The sequence below is a fragment of the Gallus gallus genome, chromosome 4 (genome assembly GCF_016699485.2).
Source record: "Gallus gallus isolate bGalGal1 chromosome 4, bGalGal1.mat.broiler.GRCg7b, whole genome shotgun sequence".
NCBI classification, from domain to species: domain Eukaryota; kingdom Metazoa; phylum Chordata; class Aves; order Galliformes; family Phasianidae; genus Gallus; species Gallus gallus.
In genome coordinates this window covers 39,116-57,479 of record NC_052535.1, presented here as the reverse complement: position 1 = coordinate 57,479, position 18,364 = coordinate 39,116, and the positions used below count along the sequence as shown (strand labels likewise).

The 18,364-nt window shown below is 39.1% G+C and overlaps 1 protein-coding gene across 3 annotated transcripts; it reads right to left on the bottom strand.

Moving 5' to 3' along the window:
- Positions 1-574: 574 nt before the first annotated feature.
- Positions 575-18,347, bottom strand: ZC3H12B (zinc finger CCCH-type containing 12B). Of its 3 annotated transcripts, none has more exons than XM_046940635.1 (6): positions 17,728-18,347; positions 12,115-12,895; positions 8,469-8,608; positions 7,108-7,342; positions 6,911-7,017; positions 575-6,592 (listed from the first exon to the last, which is right to left on the bottom strand). In XM_046940635.1, exons 2-6 carry the CDS (start codon positions 12,723-12,725, stop codon positions 5,172-5,174), a joined length of 2,514 nt encoding a protein of 837 aa, XP_046796591.1. In that variant the 5' UTR covers positions 12,726-12,895; positions 17,728-18,347; the 3' UTR covers positions 575-5,171. The 3 variants fall into 3 exon arrangements, with proteins under 3 accessions (XP_046796591.1, XP_015140743.1, XP_046796592.1); XM_015285257.4 differs by having other exon boundaries at positions 17,949-18,347; XM_046940636.1 differs by lacking the exon at positions 17,728-18,347 and having other exon boundaries at positions 9,087-12,134.
- Between the last annotated feature and the right edge of the window lie 17 nt (positions 18,348-18,364).

Sequence of the window (18,364 nt, the reverse complement as noted above, 5' to 3'; positions counted from 1 at the left end):
GGGTCTGCGATGTGGACAAAGCAATTTTGCAATACGTGAATTTTAATGTTTTTTAATTGTTTTCTTTTGAAGTACCTGGATCCTCCTGGTCATTGTGAGAGCAAACATGGTAACGGTGAGAAGTTTGAGCAAATTGAGGTACAGATAAAGATTTTTATATCATTTTCCTTCCCCTGTTTTTGTTTCCTCAATAAAGTTGAAGTAATTTTGAATCATATCACTGTGATGCTGTGTCCTCCTCCCTCTAGGTAAGTGAAATGATGAGGCATTGAAATAGACAAAGAAAGTTGATTTAATTGAAAGACTGATGAGAAGTGGGACCTGACACTTCTCCTCTGCTTTTTTCAAGTAAAACAGAGCACCCTTAGTCTCATACTTTTCCTATGCAGGTTTAAACACAGAGGAGCTGAGCATTATGTATGACTTCAGAATTCGGGTGTTCTTCCTGTAAATCAACAAGGACTATTGAGATATAGCCTGGATGTGTTGTGACAGTTGTTTCGGACAAAAAGCTCTTTTGAGGCTTTCTCCTAAGAGGGTTGGCAAAAAAAAAAAAAAAGCGAGAAACAAATTATTCAGTGGTTCTCAGTTTTATTAAATAAGCAGGTTTTATATAGATAAATAGATATAAAGTATAACATTTCATGTGTATTAAATAGTTGTGCAAACCTTCTACACAGAGCAGGGAGGCTACAGGTAATAGACTATGTTAATTTTGGATTCCTCTCAATTTTAGTATGTTTACAGACTTCAAAATACCAAAGACCAAAATCATAGAGATTATATAATGGATATTCAAAGGCTAAGCAAACACTGGCATGAGAATAATTTAAGTAACAGCAAACTTGTCTTTTTTCCTGTTTAACTTTTGCAAGAAACACCATTATTATGGCTCTGTCACACAGCCTGCTATGGGGGTATATAAAAGGAGCATTGATGCTGAATGCTTAACTGTAACAGTAATAGCGACAGATCCCGTGATCTGGCTGATAGGAGTCCTGTGGTACCAATGTTTCATGTTAACTTTTGGCAAGTCAAGAAAAAGTATTTCTGTGGGCCAAAGTTGTACAGAAATGAAGCTCATACCTTCTTTTGAGCATGGAATTTCTAGAATGACTGCACTCAAACTGTGTTCCCCAAAGCATTCCTGATTGTGGTTTGGTGGATGTCACAGGTATGTATGCACACCAACAACCAACCAAGTTTTAAACAGGCTTATCAGGTCACGTTTATTCTTTGCATGTTCTGGCTTTACCAGTAAGAATTCCAAAATGCCAAATTCAGAGTTTGAGGCAAACTGGCATTAACAGTGTGTATGGAGAACCTACCTAAATAGATACTTTGCTTTTTGTTATTTTTTTAATGAGGATTCTTCTGCTTGTTCTAAGCAGCCATATGCCCACTTCCTATTTTAAGAGTTTAAATTTAAAATAGTTTTTACAAAAAGCTAAACAGACTCATGCTAGTGAATGATGTCCATGCAGCTGCATTTAGAGCATTTGCACACTTACTACAGTGTTTTATAAATACCACATGTTGGCTTAACATCCATTTTCTCACTCATTTTGTCATTGAGACTTACATTATATTTGGGTCACCCAAAATAACCCAAAGAGATTTATAAAATTTTACAACAATTAAACCGTAATGTTTAATTCTGCAAGTGAATAAAGCCCACTACTGTAGCTTAATAAGACAACAACAGGACTAACAGTAGTCAAGTGTTCCATATGTACAACTTAATATATTACTAACATGTAATTCTTACAAAAACACATAAAATTAGGCTGACTTCCAATAAAGCATTTGAGTTTTGAGTCAAGAATTTAACATTATGCACTCTTAAGTGATAAATTATGTGAAAGTAATTCAGCTGAAGACTAGAGATCAGTAATTCAGAATGCCTGGAGTAAGCACTGGCTCCGCTAATGTATACCATTTTCTTGCAAGATGTCATCTTAGCACTTTTCTTCTTTTTGCAGTTTCTCAGCTTGGATCTTACAGATTTTATTAAAATATAGTTTCTAGAACTGCTTACTTACAGTTTTAAAAACATTTAAATACCATGCTCTCAGAAAGAGCATTTATACAAAGTCTTATATTTACAATATAGACAGTCATGATCACGTGTTAATAAGATCAACTCTTCCATGTAAGAAGAAATCTAAGCTTATGCGCTCAAGATTAATTCATGTATCAGTGTTTTGAATTGGCTTGTAAACATATCTGAGAACAGATGTGGATATCTGAATTGTCACTTAATTAGTGGATTAGGAAAGACTACATTACACACAAAAGTTTCATTTCCTCTAACTAAAGAAGCACAACATTTGCAAATTGTTTCCACAAGACTACACTGCCTATTCAGTACTCCACATGGGATGGATGCAAATAGCTTTTTATAAAAAGACAATTAGCTGTCAAAGTGCCTTACAGTCAAAGTGCCTTACAGAAATGGTACGCTGTGTTTGCAGTACCATAGCTTTTCCATTTAGAATAATTCTTTTTTTATCAGTAAGACAACAGTTTGTGAACATGAAAACAGCTAGACCAGTCCTACAGAAATGACTACCTCCATAAATCATGCACAGCTTCATACAGTAACTTCTGCTCAGGTTTCCGCACATTAAAATAACAAAAACACCCACCAGACCCTCTTAAGGTAGCTTACCTTTATAACGGGAGAAAAAGGGGACAAACATGTTTTTTAATACAAATGTTTAATTCCATGCAAGATGGAAAAATCTGAGTGCAAAATAAACTTCATTTTAAGCCTAAATATATTATAAATTAATGTGTTTAGAATAAAACAGGGTCTACAGTAATAATATCATTACATTTTAAACACATGCAGATGAGTTAACAGCAACATTTTTACGTAAAGTTTAGTGCAAGGATGAATCTGCTCAATAGACTAAAGATAACCATGTAATGCTTTGAGGTGTACACACAGTATCTGTGCACATAATTAAACCAGTTCTGATAAGTTGTCTTGCTCATGTATAAACTGTAAGTGCCCATTTTAAATAACAGAAAATCATAATTACTCATGGGCTACTTCTGTGTGACACATAGTGTCACAAACATTGTGGTGAACATGTAATACTGAAGTTAATCCAGAGGTTTATGGGTTCTTAGGTTTTTTTTTGGTTTTTTTTGTTTGTTTTTTTTAAAGTTTTTATACAATCAAGAAAAAGAGATACAATTTGTATCAACAAACAAAAGGTCATTTCTGGTTATTTGAGGCATTGCTCTCAGCTGCTTAATACCATGCAAGAGAAGAGAATAAGAATTAATTGCAAATTAAAAATCTAAAATGTTGGTTAGTAAGAAATGTTTTTGGATATTGGTCAAGAGTTAAATCTGTTTCCTCCAGCTACTGTAGGTGTCCAAAGATTTATTTTTACTATTAACAGAGACAATAACCAACTAATTAAAACTCAGTTATTCTTAAACACTGAGTGTAAATACAAGTCACCTTCAAGTTAACTCAATTTAAATACGTAATGGCATGGTCATTACATATGTTATGTTCCCTGTACCAACAGAAGAATATTTGTCATGTGTGAAATGATACTGTTATCAATTATCAGTACGTTAACTGTCATTGCACCTATAATGGTTTTCTTTGTTGCTTTTGACCTGCAGGAACACATTTCGCCCATGATAAATAGCCTGAACAATATTGTGAATCAAACCAATCATTTATACAGTAATGTAAATGTGGAAATGATGTAGTTTTGTTCCTTAGACAAACAGAGAATGAGAAAGCAGCATGCAAGCCGTTATCAAAACACCAGAAACAACCCTGACTGCAGCCTCACGTTCTGTGTGTTTCAGAGTAAGAAACATTTAGGCAGTGTCACACCTTCTCATGAAGAAACAAGAGGCCATAAATTAGGCCTTCTCAGCTTTCATGAAAAAAACTACAGTAGAAGTCATTAAGTCCTAGCTCGAGACATATCGAGTTAGTAATGGTTCAAAATGTTGAAATATACAATGGAGTCAAAAAAGGGCGTTCAGTCAGTGCAGCTTAAAAAACAAGAAACGCCTCTTTTGGAGACATTTAGCTACAAAGGTTCCCACCCTGAGCAAAATACCAGTTGAGCAAACAATGCCACACAAAATTATCTCAGTTGTTGAAACAGAAGTTTTAGAAACGTTCATGAGGCAAATGCACACCTCTGCGTGGATCTGAAGAGCAAAACCAAACAAGCTTTGCCACAAACCAAAACTGTAGTATCTCTCTTCAAGAAACAGCCACTCCCGCTCCTTTCATAGGTTGATCCTGTATGGCCATCTTGCATGTTAAATGCTATCCTTGCCCACAGAAGGGCTGTACTTACTGGTGAGTTTCTGCGTTAACGTTCAGTTCCTCTCTGAGTAATCCAATTTATACGCAACTGACAACTTTCTTTCATTTTCTCCAATCATCTGGAATAGCAGCTGCTTACTGCACAGCGGACAGGCAGTTCTGAAGAGGGAAGCTACAGTTAAGACATGTTTTAGTTTTAGCACACCTTCATGTTCCATAATGTTTTGGTCCTAATTTAACGAAGTATTGGCTTCTGTTGGACTGAAGCAACAGTAGTAGATAAACTCGTGGGGAACAGTTTTGAAATTTAAGAAATACCAACAATGTTAACATCCAAAAGCTGAAAGAGATTCAACGTTTTAGAAATTGAATAATTTTTATCAAGTTATTTTTCTTCAATATTTGAGGTGCCAATAGGTGGTGTCAAATGGCAAAGCTGAAACCCTAGAAGTCATCTGGGATTGTATACAGCATGCTTTGAAAGGCCAATTAGGTATTTATAATCAAATTGAAAGTGTACATTAATACATGCAATATAACTGCTAATAATAATTTTGTATTAGAAGCTTTGAGACACTGAACGTGACATTGTAGTTCTTAGTGAACTATCCATGCAGTAAGGTATGCATTGCCTGTAAAATACTATTAAAAATCCCTATTTTTAAAATCTTAAAATTTACAATACATCTACTCTTAAATAGTGCCTCAATACATATACAACACCTACTGTGTACAGGAGTTTATCCTACATTATTAAAAAATATTTACAATAGATTCGTCTACTTCCTTTATATAATTTTTCTGCCAGTTCCTATGTGCTGTATAGTTTCATTTATACAAAAGAGTTTATAATATTTCAACGCCCTGTTCTTAGTTTGGCAACAATCATAGCTGCCAGCTGTTGTGCATCTGTCATGTGGGGATTCTTTTCCATCACAGAAAGGACAATGCTTGGTGGGAAGATATTGCAGAGGTTCTTGTATGTTTGATACTGATGCTCTGGGATAATATGTGGTTCCCGTGGCTCACCACATATCCCAATCCATGGATTCCTCCACAGTTGCTCCATCTTCTCAGGCATGCTTCTTACCATTACAGGTTCGTAACATGGCTGCATAAGGTTGTTACTCAGTGGATATGAATGATAAGTATAAGAGTCTGATGCACATGGTAACGGATCCCAACTAGCGTGCTGTTCTCGACACAGAGGTGGTCTTCTCTGCCTTGTAGGATTACTTTCATAAAGCCGTGAATCAGAAATACTGTCCATTCTTGTCATGACCAAGGCACGGCTTGGTTGTGCAGTTGATGGATGAATATTTTGAGGCACAGGGTATTCTCCTGGACAACTGGACCGTGCTCCAACAACTGGATGCTGGGCATGCAGGCCTAAGTGGGAAACAGACTGTTTGCGAAGGGATTGTTGAGGCTCTTCAGTTCCGAAACTCTGAACTCTATTTAAGGCTTCATGGTAACCATGGGGAAAAGGCTGAAGACGATTTTGTGATGTCAGTCTGTGGATCTTCACATTATCTTCTGGACTGGCATCTGCTACACCCAGATACAAGTCATTGTAAGAGGAATAAGAATCATTATTTGTATGGCTTAAGCAATTGTCAGGACAGGGGCTTGAGTTTCTAGAATACATCCCCTGGTCCATATCAGCCCCGTAATAATCTGTGTTATGCATACTACTTATGCTCAAGTTGGAGAAATCACTGAGTAAGGAATAATAGCCATGGTCCCCTAACGATTCATATTTGGGATACTGGTCAGTGTAACTAATTGAGGTGCCATGGCTATTGGTGACTAGTATTGGAGGATATTGAACACTGGACATGTGTTCCAGTGAGGATTTCTGATGCGTGAACTGTGAGGAACCTGGCACTGGACTGCTTGCAGAACGAGTATTTAATGCACCAGCTGCATGGCTTTTTGGTGGAGGGAGCGTTGGTACACTTAATGCAGAAACCAGAGATGGGACAGAGTTGGCCTCGGACTTGCGGGCTACTGTTAACTTTTCCTCAGGCTCCACAGCTACTGATCTAATGCTTGGATCTGACTGACGCTTTGGGGCAATGCGTTTCACTTCAGAACTGATCTCTCCTTTGGAGCTGGAGGGCCCTGTGCCACATTTAGCCAAGGCTCCCTCACTCATTGTTTTCACAGCAGATAATTTGGCACTTATTCGAAGCTCATCCGCTACTGACCTTTGAGGCTGGTTTGCCCGTTCTGGGTGGTAATATTTACATTTGTGCCCATAGGTGCACTTCTTACCTGTAAGAAAAGTGATTTCAAGTTAAATAAACCAAAAAATTGTTACTACCACCTGCTACCTTTTTCTCCACACCTTTCTCTGTTTGTGTTGTTATAAATATCTTTTATTGAAAACAAACTAGAAAAAAATAGCAAACAGCTGTGATAGCCTTAATTTTTTGCTATATTGTTTTTACTAATATGTACGTCATGGACATAAAAAAGGATATGGTGCTTGGATGGCTAGTAATGACAAAATGTTAATTAATTGCTCGCCTCACCTACCTTTGAATAGAGCTTCAAATCAATATGGCTCATCAATATGGCTTAAGCACTTACCATAAGGACACGGTTGTTTTTTATGTTCGGGAATAACTGGCCTTTTCCTTAAGAAATTTTCAAGGCTTGGACCATGGCGTCCTAGAGGATCATCAGGAGGCATAAATCTAATGGGAAAGAAATGAAATTTGAATTTCAGTTTTTACTGAGGGTTCAGAATTGGCAAATTCTCTTAATTTTTGAAGAAAAAAACATACTTGTCATTCACAAAAGAATACATTAGCAGCCGCTCCTCTATGAACTTCTTCCATTCTGGTTTTTCATTTTGAAGATCTCGATAGTTGTCATTGGATACAATTATGCCATCTGAGTCAAAAGCAAGCTTTACTATGAATCGATCATCATAGCAAACTACTCTTCTTCCCTGAACTCTTCGAGATGGGGTGAAAACAAGAATTTTTTCTTTCTCCAATTTCCGTAAGATTTCTTGATCTGTAAAATAAGTTTACTTAAGCAACTTCTTTAAACATTTGTAAAGAAATGCAGCCCTTGAAATATAACTTTTCCTCTTTTCTAAGAAATAATTTTGTTATTATGTGCATATATGATCCTCATTTATAACAACAACAAACAAAAACCTAGAAGGAGAATGACATTTCTGAGTTTTCAAAGCACTAAGTAAATATCCTGCATTTAAGCTTCATACCACTGTACTCCTCTGTAAATAACCTTGTTCAGGAACAGTTAGAAAAGGTACATGTCAAGAACTGGGCTTGTTTAGCTTGGAGAAGAGAAGGCTCCAGGGAGAACTCATTGCAGCCTTCCAGTACTTGAAGAGAGTGTATAAACAGGAGGGGAGGAGGGGGAACGACTGTTTACGAGGGTGGATAGTGATAGGACAAGGAGGAATGGTTTTAAGCTGAGACAGAGGAGGTTTAGGTTAGATGTTAGGAGGAAGTTTTTCACCCAGAGGGCGGTGAAGCACTGGAACAGGTTGCCCAAGGAGGCTGTGGATGCTCCATCCCTGGAGGCATTCAAGGCCAGGCTGGATGTGGCTCTGGGCAGCCTGATCTGGTGCGTGGTGACCCTGCACATAGCAGGGGGTTGGAACTATGTGATCTTTGGGGTCCTTTTCAACCCAGGCTATTCTATGATTCTATTATAACTCAGTCATTACTGTCTTACAATAACCTTCTTGTTCGCTTGGAGTAAAATGTAAGTACTGCAAATGGGGTCAAAATACATTCTGCTTCTTCAGTGTTCAAGATAACACTGCTGAATGAGTCCCTGGACAGATACTACTTATTTTCTACTAGCCCAGCAACTAAGAATTATTTTTTGTCCGCTTAACAACATTTGCTATTGGTAGAAAATGTTATCTCAAGAGCGTTGACATGGTCCGGTTATATTTCAAGATTTTTTTTTTTTTTCTTGCAGATGCAAATACTTAACTGTTCCTCACCAGTGAAATTGTTTTGTTCTCAAACAATTTAGTGCAAGCAACGCTATGGCCACAACTTAGTATGTAGTTCTCATTAGAAAAATGACACAGTTCTGTCTTAATGTAACACATTTATTTACTTGAACTAAAAAGTCAAAGAAAATCTTGACCTGTTACCTGTAATTGGTGCATCTGGTCTAGACTGTTCTTTTCTCCATGCAGGTACAAACACAGTGATATCTTTATGTCCTTTTTCCAGAAACCAATCAACAGCTAGTTGAATTCCCCGACAGGAAAATCCTTCTTTATTTCCATGGCTGAAGAAAAAAAAACAAAGCAACAACAACAACCAAACAAAAAACAAACAGACAAAAACACAACAACCAGAAGACTTAGAAACAGCAAGCATAAAAGTTTTGGCTTCAGGTTTTATTGTTGTTGTTTTTCCTTTTAAAGCTGTCATGATGTAGGTAAATAAGGGAAGTAGAATTTGTAGAGACAGGTAAACCGTTCTGTTAGACCAGCTTACGCAAAAGAAAAATGACAGTTGCACAAAGCTATTTAATCATCAGATTACAAAACTACTACTTAAGTAATAGAAATTGTGAAATTGCACTATCACACAAGTAAAGTAAAATTTTAAAACAAACAAACAAACAAAAAGCAACCAGGTAAACACAAAACAGTTATAGAATAATCCTAATGCAAAAGTGTAGCAGAAATACTAAGTCACTGCCTGAAGCAGTGATGGGAAAGCAGAGCCAGCCCAGGGGAGCTCAGGTATATGCAATGTACCTGCGTGACCAAAAAGGGGATGATGGGGCCAGGATCCATCCCTTCCAGACCTCATTTAAGGGCTGGCAGTGGAGGTGGGGTATCTCTCTGGAAGTCCCTGTGTAGCTGAAGCAGCTTTTTTTTTTTTTTTTTTTTTTTTTTTTTTTTTTTTTTTTTTTTTTTTTTTCCATTTGTTTCTGTGCTAACAGCTGTTGTGTTTAAGTGAATCCTCCCTTGCTGTAGCCTGGAATCTTGCTGCTCTGGTGTCATTGTTGCACTTTCCATCACACTACAAAAAGTTTTTTCTGCTTTTTCATTTTATTTGCTGATCTATTGAAAAATGTCGCCTTCTGCAAAAAAAAATTGAACTCACCTAAAATAGTGCTGTAAAAAAGTTAGCAATAATAAAAAGAAATGAAGTAGTGATTCTGACTGTTTTGAGGAACAGATGCTTTTAAAACATCCAAATTAAAAAATGCTTTATTTCTTTTAGAGAGAAATGACTCTGTACAAGTTCTTCAAGCTCTTTCTTCCCTTCTCCAAGTAATCAAAAACTTGTTTTCTGCAACATACTGGAGTCTCTACAATTGTACAAAACGGAGAGTGTTTGAAACAGCTCTATAACATCACTTGTATTTATAAAATGGCATTAAAAGTTTTTGTAAAGAAAAAATAGATACTTGATAGACACTAGTTAGAACCTTAATTATAAATCTTATTCAGTCTACCTTACAGGTTGATTTGTTAAACGTGAAACACAATTCTTCAAGTTTACTGTAAATCTTTTTAGAAAACAGTTAAGGAGTGCCTGAATAATATATGAGGACCACATAGGAACTGTGGAGTCATGGCCTGAACCTCTGATTGGCCACCTGAGGCAAGCACTGAGTCAGCCCTGGGAGCACAGGTGAAGGCAATCCAGCTGTGTGATCAGAAGGGGTGGAGCCTGGCTGCACCTCTCCTAGATCCCACTTAAGGGCTGACTGCCACTGAAGAAGGATCTTTTTCTGGAGATCTCTCTTGTTTGAAGCTTTCTGCTGTGATCCTAGAGCCTTGGACATAGGTAAGCATTTCTTCTTTGTCTCTTTTCCATGATGATAGTCTTTCTAACACCTGTAAAGTACCATCCTAACTGTACTGCTGTTCCAACTGTAGATTTGTTAATTGTACAAAGGACATGTATTTAATATTATGTTCTTATTATTTATTCTGTGTATCTCAGAAAGACATATAGATTGCATTATGGATGGTCTTCATGTTTAGATTCAAGGATTCAAGCTAATGCTTTCTTTCTCTGAAAAAGAAAGTATATATTGTTGCTGCATAGTGACATTTAGGAGGAAAAAAAATACTTGGGGAAAAAAAATAAGGCTGATTCTCTTACTGAGGAAAAAAATAATAACCCCCTTTATCACACTTTAGTTAGCAATGTGAACTACTTTTCAAATTGCATTTGAAAAGAGTAGACTGGTATGCCAATGTTATGCTCCTTGATATGCTTTTCTCAAAATGTTTTCATTCAAAATTGTTGTCTACTTCCTCAAGACAGCTGTAGTTTTTCACCAACTATAACATAGCAGTGGAGCTGCCCAGTTCAATATTCTTGCCGGGACTTGTATATTAATTTATTCATATCATTCTATTCACTACAAATGGTGTTAACTCAATCAGATCAGTGATGTTGTATTGAGGTACAGTGTTCTTGCTATCAAAGAGTGGTTGAGCAGCCTCCTCAGGGAGTGTTCCAGATTGCTATAAAAGCCCTGTGACACTCCTTACCAGAAATAACCAAGAGAACTAGCTAGCAGTGAGAAATGCAGGAGCGGAATTTCCTATAGATGCCCCACAGTGTGGGAGTAGTCCAAGCAAATGGTTGTAATTAAGGAGACCTTTGACACTTCCAGGAATGGGCCACCTGGGCAGCCTGTGCCAGTTTTTCACCAACCTCACAGTGCAGAATTTCTTCTTAATACCTAATCTAAACCTACTTTATTTCAGTACAAAACCATTAACCCTTGTCCTGTTGCTACATATCCCTGTTTAAAAAAAAAAGTCTCTCTTTCTAACAAACCCGCTTTAATTATTGAAAGGTCTTCTTGGAGCCTTCTCCAAATTTAAACAACTTTAGCTCTCTTAGTCTTTCTTTGTAGAACAGGTGTTCTAGGCCTGCCATTTTGTGGCCCTCCTCTAGAACCACTTTCAAGTCTACATCTTTCTTGTGCTGGGGAACAGAGAGCTGAATGCAGTACTCTAGGTGAGCTTTCATAAGGGTGGACTAGCAAGGGAGAATCACCTCCCTTGACATGTTGAACAAGCTGCTTTTTATGCAACCCAGGATACAGTTGGCTTTCTCCTTCCCCAGAGCTTTTATTACTGAGCATGATGTCATAGTCTGGAATATCTGTTTAGTCTATTTATGTCAGCTGCAATGGTGATGTCCCTTCCCCAGCTCTTGCCCACCATCAGGTTACTGGCCAAGGGATTTGGGGGTTGGAGAGAAGGCCTTGATGCTGTGCCAGCACTGCTCTGCAACAGTCAAAACATTGGTGTGATATCAATGCTGTTCTAGTTATAAGTGCAAATCGCAACGTGGCATGGGCTGCTGTGGGGGAAGTTAACTCTATCCCTTACAAGATCCAGTACAGATCCATGTTAATCACAGCTTGAGTTAGCGTAGACTCAAGTAGCCTTGTGCATACATGCATCTGAATTCACAAGTACCACAGATGTGTGAATCAGCAGGTTAAGCTCATGCATAGCCCTGTACTGACATTGCTCAATTGCTTTGACTTCTGAATAAGCTTGATCAGCAGTAGTTCAACTTTCCTCAAGTCCAGTGCACACCATCAGCATACATTAGTGTCATTTTAAACTATCTTTAACTCCCCTGTTTGGTCACCTCTGGACATTAATATTTTTGAAAACCGTTTAAGGACTTAAAAGAAAACACAGCATAGTACAGTTGAATTCCCCAGCACGAATAAAGATTTTTCGCATGGATATCTTTTATCATTTTCTTCTTTTCATATGTTGCAAGAGGGAGACTCACCTCATAGCCACATTGCTTCCATCAATGACAATTGGCCTCAAGTTATCACTGTTATCCACAACTTCATCTTCAAGTGACAATTCAGGGCTTGCTATTTCCTTTGGGCAAGGACCTCTTGGCACCAGAGTACTAGTGGTACTGCTGGCACTATTCTGTCCCTCTGATTCACTTTTGTTACCAAGTCTCACAAGTTCTGCCAGAACATCATTGATGAGCGCATCTGCTCCCAGTTTATTCAGTACAGCCTGGATCTGATCTCCTGCATACCCAAGCTTTAAAGCAAAATCCATTTTAGCTTGGTATTCCTTGTCCAAATTTGTTTTGCATTCCTCTAGTTTCAAGTCTTGTGTGATACTGCTCTGTGAAAAACTTGGGCGATCCAAGCACGGGGAGCGACAGAGTGGCCGATGTGGTTTAGGGGGAACTTCTTTTTCTCTCCATGGAATATTGCTACAGCTGCTTCGGAAGTATGGTTGCTCAGGTTCACTTTCTGAGCTTGTCCATTCCTCAGATTCAGCACTGCATTCCCCAGCATCTTGTTCCACGTTTCTGTCTTCTCTGGAGTGCCTCTTCTCCATTTTCAGTTTCCCTACCATAGACCAGGCCGTCATCACGTTCAGCTTCCAGTCAGAGAGCTCAGAACTCTTCCTTCATTTCCAAAGTCACCTGGATTTCATACTCAATTGCATTGTGTTTGCTAGTTGCACAAAGTTTACACAAGGCCGGAGCTAATTTGCCTTGCTTATTACGTTCTGGCATAAACAACACCAACATGAAGTTCCTTTAAAAGAAAAAAAAAAAAAAGCTTTTGTAAAATTCTGCAATATACCTGACTACAGTAATTTTGTTTATAAGTAAATAGAGTTCTCTAGTCATTTGAATTTCCATGTTAAGATTGATTGATAATAAAGCATGTGATTTTGTTGAATCTTTAGTCACAAATTAAATTATTTTTTCCCTCCCACAGTATCTCCACACATGAAAACTTTCCTTCCCACACGATACACTTGCAGCTGTAAGTAATAGCATATCTTACTAACTTCTAGATGGGATTTAAAAAACAAAAGGGTGACCCAAAACTTTTACTAGAAAGCTGTGTGAAAGGTTCTAAGCAATGATCATCTTGTGCTTTTCATTTACTATGTTCACTGCACTGAAAGTTCTAAAATCAAGGATGGATTCTGCTGTATTTTGTCAGAAAGCCAGGAAACTTACAGTTTCTGTCTTATACTGGAAGTGTTCAAGGAATCTTATTGAGAGGTCTGACAAAGTAAAATTCAAGGTGACCTATGAAGGGCTGAACTGACATAATGGAGCCTTAGGAAAACGGTTTTTAAAAGCAAGCAGTGCATGTTTTAGAGAAAATTGTCAATTTGGACCGATAGATAAATATAGGTAACTAAATAAAATTCATTGAGAAATATGGAAAATAGAAGGAATTTGTAAGTCAGCATTTAAGACACAATAGGAGTTAAACTATTTGAAAGAAGAGTTGACAGGCTAACCAAAGTAACTAACAAGAGGCCTACTTTCAGAAAGATTCAAGTCCTGCTTTCCTTAATAAAACAGCAGACTGAGAATGTAGCATTCAATGAGAATAATGAAAAACATAATTGTCATGATGAAGCTACTTATTTCAAATCCACTCTCTCCTTAACAAGCTTTGCTTTTGTTATATCTAAAGGAGGTGACTTTAGCTACAGACAAAAACAAGAGAGTGAAAGAGATAAAAAGGCAAACATATCCAACTCTCAAAGAGAACCAACTGTTTTAAAGTTACATCTGTATTAGATATTTTTGTCAGGAAATATTAGTCTGAAGAAGCATAAGGAGCATGATCCTGGATTTAAACAGCAATCACAAAAGAAGCCCTAGTACTGACACCAGTTCTCAAACTTTTGCTTGTTACCTTTGTGTTCTGAAGAATGCTGTTGATTGATGTAAGCTCTGGATGCATGCAAAGCTCTTTCCCAAGACTGCTATGACAATTTTTTGTGACACAAAATAGGCACAACTTTGGCACCAGAATGAAGATGGCCAAATATGCCCATTCCTGATAGGCCCCCTCACACACCTCACTTGTGTAATCGCTTAGTGTAACAAAAAATAAATTTACATCTCTTTCAAGCACCTTTTTCATTTCCTCTCAAGTCTCTTCCATTGCTTCAGGCTACAGACAAGGATTAAAAGTTGACAAAGTTTTTCTCAAAAAAAAAAAAAATCAACCAAGTATTTGGACTGTTTATATATGGAGTTTTATCAAACAGGCTGTATTCAAGTGTTTTTAAAATCTCACTTCTATCTTCCCAGGAAACAACAGTGGCTCTTACTTAGGTACTGCTAAACCAGAAAGCAATAGGAGAAGTACTCTGTTAATGTGTATCGAGGGGGTTACTCTACTGTGCAGCATTGCTAAATCCAGGCTCTGAAAATAATTATTGGACTTTCTTGAGGGGGAAGGGAAAGGTGCATCTAGTGTAGCTAGAGAGCACCTCTAACACTGTGGTGGTTCTTAGTTTTTTGGGGTTTTTTTTTTTTGATGAAGATGGAGATATAAAAGAGTATCAGCCCCAGCATAGCCCCCTGAGGGATGCCACTCATTGCTGGTCTCCATCTGGACAGTAAGCCATTGACCACTATATCCTCGTGAAATTCTAAGGGAGTCACACAGCAGACAATGTAAAGACTGAATCATCATGTGAAAAGAAAATCTAATCTGGTACGCTAGCAAACAAAGTCAAAAGTAATTCACTTAAGAAAATTAAATGCAGTAGCGTAGCGGAAATGCTAAGTCAAAGCCTGAAGCAGTGATGGAGCACCTGGTGGGAAAGCAGGGCCAGCCCAAGGGAGCTCAGATACATGCAATGTACCTGAGTGATGGAAGGGATGGAGACAGGATCCACTCCTGCACAGACCTCATTTAAGGGTTGGCAGTGGAGGTGAGGGCATCTCTCTGGAGATCCCTGTGTATCTGATGCCTTCTAAAGGTAAGCAGTTTTTTTTTCCCCTTTAATTCTGCATCCACAGCTGCTGCGTTTGGGCTTGTCCTCACTTGCTGCAGCAAAAAAAGAAGACTGCCACCCCACTATTATTGCTGTACTTTCCATCACGTTATGGCATTACAAGCAGCTACCCTTAAAACAAAAAGACACTTAGCTAAAGACTTTAAATATAGAAAGAATATATGTATTTGAGTGGAGACTGATAGCAAATGAAGTTTTTGTTGTTATGACCGATCTCATGAACAAACTGCTCATCTCGGAACAACAAAGCTAAATCTTAAGAGATCCTATATTGCTTAGCTCCATGCTTCCCCACTTCTTCCCTAAATCTGAAATATACCAAACCATACTATGTGTCACGGTGTCAGAAATCATTGATTTGTAAGGGTGGTTTTTCTTACTTCCAGATGAATCTTCTGCTTTATCATAAATATTTAACATCAAATATAGCTTATCAAACAAAAAAATCAAAAGAAAACACAGTAACAGGTGTGAAATATTATTCAAATATACTTTTCATTTGTAATGCCTGGAAAAATAGTGTTTTGAACTAAACTTACAAAAAAAAAGCATATGTACAACATACAGACGCACACATTCTTGCCCTGTCATGTATACGTGACTCTTCAAAGTCCTTTATGTCTAGCAGCTTCCATAATCAAAGGCAGTGAGCAGTCTCAGTGTTGTTTGTGAGCTCAAGGTATCAGCCTTTCTATTTTTGTTATAATATTCTCATATTATATGATTATATATCATATTTTTATACATATCATCTAATTTATGATTATATGAATATAGTATATTGATATTATCAATATACCAAACCAGTTTATAATCCTGCAACACCCAGAAACTCTTCCTGAGTTTACAAATTATCTTTCTCCACTTTTCCAAGCCTAGCTTCTATAACTGAACTTACATCCTGCTGCCTTCCTTATTCCAAAGAGCTCCAGTGCTTCTGCTCTCAAAGTAAACAGTAACAGAGTGCAAGTGATGGAAGCAATTTGTTTTATGACTACTACTCACAGATCTACAGTACAACTATAAATGTTTAACAAAATGACAGCTCAGTTGCCTAGGAAAGTCAGAAGTAATAGATGCCTACAGTGGAATAATTTGCATTGGAAAAAGGCATCCTAAGAGATCAAAGAACAGAAAGCCAAAACTTATTCACTGCAGCTGACAGTAAGGATTGGCTCTTAGTAGTTCATTAGCACATAAAAAAAAAAAAGTGTATTTGGTATCCGTTCATCCTCTTTACATCTTTTGTTTCCAATCTTTTAAATTAGGGACTTCAGTTGCTGTTAGATTTTTTTTTATTTAAAATACACTTTAAAGAGGTTTTAAAATAAAATTGACTTAGAAAGCTTTAGAGGGCTTCCATGAAAACTCAGTAAGCATCATTTTAGAAGACCATCTGAACACAGGTCCAGAAAACATCAGCAGTTACGGGATCAACATACAGAAAACATGACAGTGAAAAAGAAATAACACGTTCCAACAGCAGTTAAATTGTTCTGTTTGACAATTACCTCCACATCCCCGCTAAGAGTTTTCCATCTAGACTCAAAGATCATTTTGCAACACTTGTAAAATTCATCTTTCAACTCTATGTACCATAGTGCCATTTATAGTATGTGGCAATTAAAAGATGTATTTCTATAATTAAAGGTATTTCCTGTACAGGAGCAATGATTTCACAGACATCCACTTCAATGAACACACTAAGCATAAGAAATCAGATTGATCTGGCATGCTAATGCTGCATATTCTCAGGCACACAGAACTACCAGTATGCTGAGCATACACTCATGAACAAGCAGAGTTTTCATTTTCTTTCCACTCTTCCTTTCCATCCATGACAGTACATATCACTAGAACACACTAGAAGATTTAAAAATAAAAAAGATAATGTATGTATGAAACAAACAATTAATTTATATCCACATTTATCAACTTAAGAAGACACAATATAGCTTTTGCATTCCATTTTATTGTTTAGTGACTTAGGAAATAATTACACAAGTCTTGTGAAATACAGTCTCCAAAGGTTTAAATGATAATTAGAAAAGAGCTATGGAAAATAACATTTTCAAACTAATTGATTAGAAATACGACTGTAAACTTCCTCTGTATTGTAGTAAATGACCAGTTTCTAATTCACATTTGCAGTATAAAGCAAAATGGAAGGATGTGAGTAGCGATCATCAGGTACCCTCTGCAAAAGTAATTTCCTTATTTAAGCATGATGCTTCTATTAATACAAATTTTTGGTTCCCTTCTTATGTTCAGAGACAGAACACCTTAAACAGCATGCTACCACAGCTTTCACAATCCCTGTTTTGCCCTTATTAAATGAAACCAGGCAAATTCTCTGATTCTGCACCCAGCTGGCTGAAATGGCCTAGACAAGAGCGCCCCGGATCCAAACCCCCGCTGGGATAACGACGTCAGCTCCCCACACGGCCCCGCTCCGGTCTGCTCCGCAAATCACCCGCGGAGCGGGTCGGACCACGCAGAGACCGGCGGAGCCGTCAGGTGGAGGCGGCAGAAGGCCAAGCGACCGCCCGGAGCCCACAGTGCAGCGGGGCACGCCAGGGCAGCGACTCACCCGGCCCGGGCCGGGCGTGCGGGCGGCGGAAGGCCGCGCCTGAACCGCGGCCCAGCCCGGAGACTGCCGGCGGGCAGCAGGGGGCGCCCTGCCGTCCTCTCGCGACACACAGAGCCCTTCTACCGCGCCGGGAAAGGGCATCCGCCACCGCCAGGGCGCCGCCGCTCCTCCAGCCGCCCCACGGCTTCCCTCGCCACCCCTTTCCTCAGCCGGGGCCTCACCCGCTGTTGTCGCTGCAGACGCCGCCCGTGGCTCCTTGCGGAATCTGGCGGCGGAAAGCCGAGGGACGGCGGGGCTCGGCGCGGCCGCGGCACGGGCCCCACGCCGACCGCTCCCGCCGCATGGAGGGGGAAGGACAGACGGGAGCGAGGGGAGAGGGAAGAGGGTTGGAGGGAGGGGGCGGCAAAGCCCGGGCGGGACGGGATGGGGAGAGACGGGGGAAGGTGCAGGAGTAAGGCTCAGCGCCGGCGGGAGCGCGGAGGCCGCTGCCTCCGCCTCATCCCTGCCCGCGCCTCTGCCGGGCCAACGCCGCTGCCCGGGCGCCGTCGCCTAGCAACCACGCCCAGCCCCCGCTGCTGCAGGCGCCCGACTCCTCGCGGCGCCCGCGCGCTCCCGGAGGCAGCGCACGCGCCGCCCG

What these genes read in the sequence shown, in the direction of transcription:
- ZC3H12B (XM_046940635.1), bottom strand. Translation starts at nt 12,725, where the DNA reads ATGACGGCCTGGTCTATGGTAGGGAAACTGAAAATGGAGAAGAGGCAC. An exon ending in GGAAGCAATGTGGCTATGAG is followed by an intron (nt 8,609 to 12,114) that starts GTGAGTCTCCCT and finishes TTTTTTCTTCAG; the next exon opens with CCATGGAAATAAAGAAGGAT. An exon ending in ACCAGATGCACCAATTACAG is followed by an intron (nt 7,343 to 8,468) that starts GTAACAGGTCAA and finishes CTTATTTTACAG; the next exon opens with ATCAAGAAATCTTACGGAAA.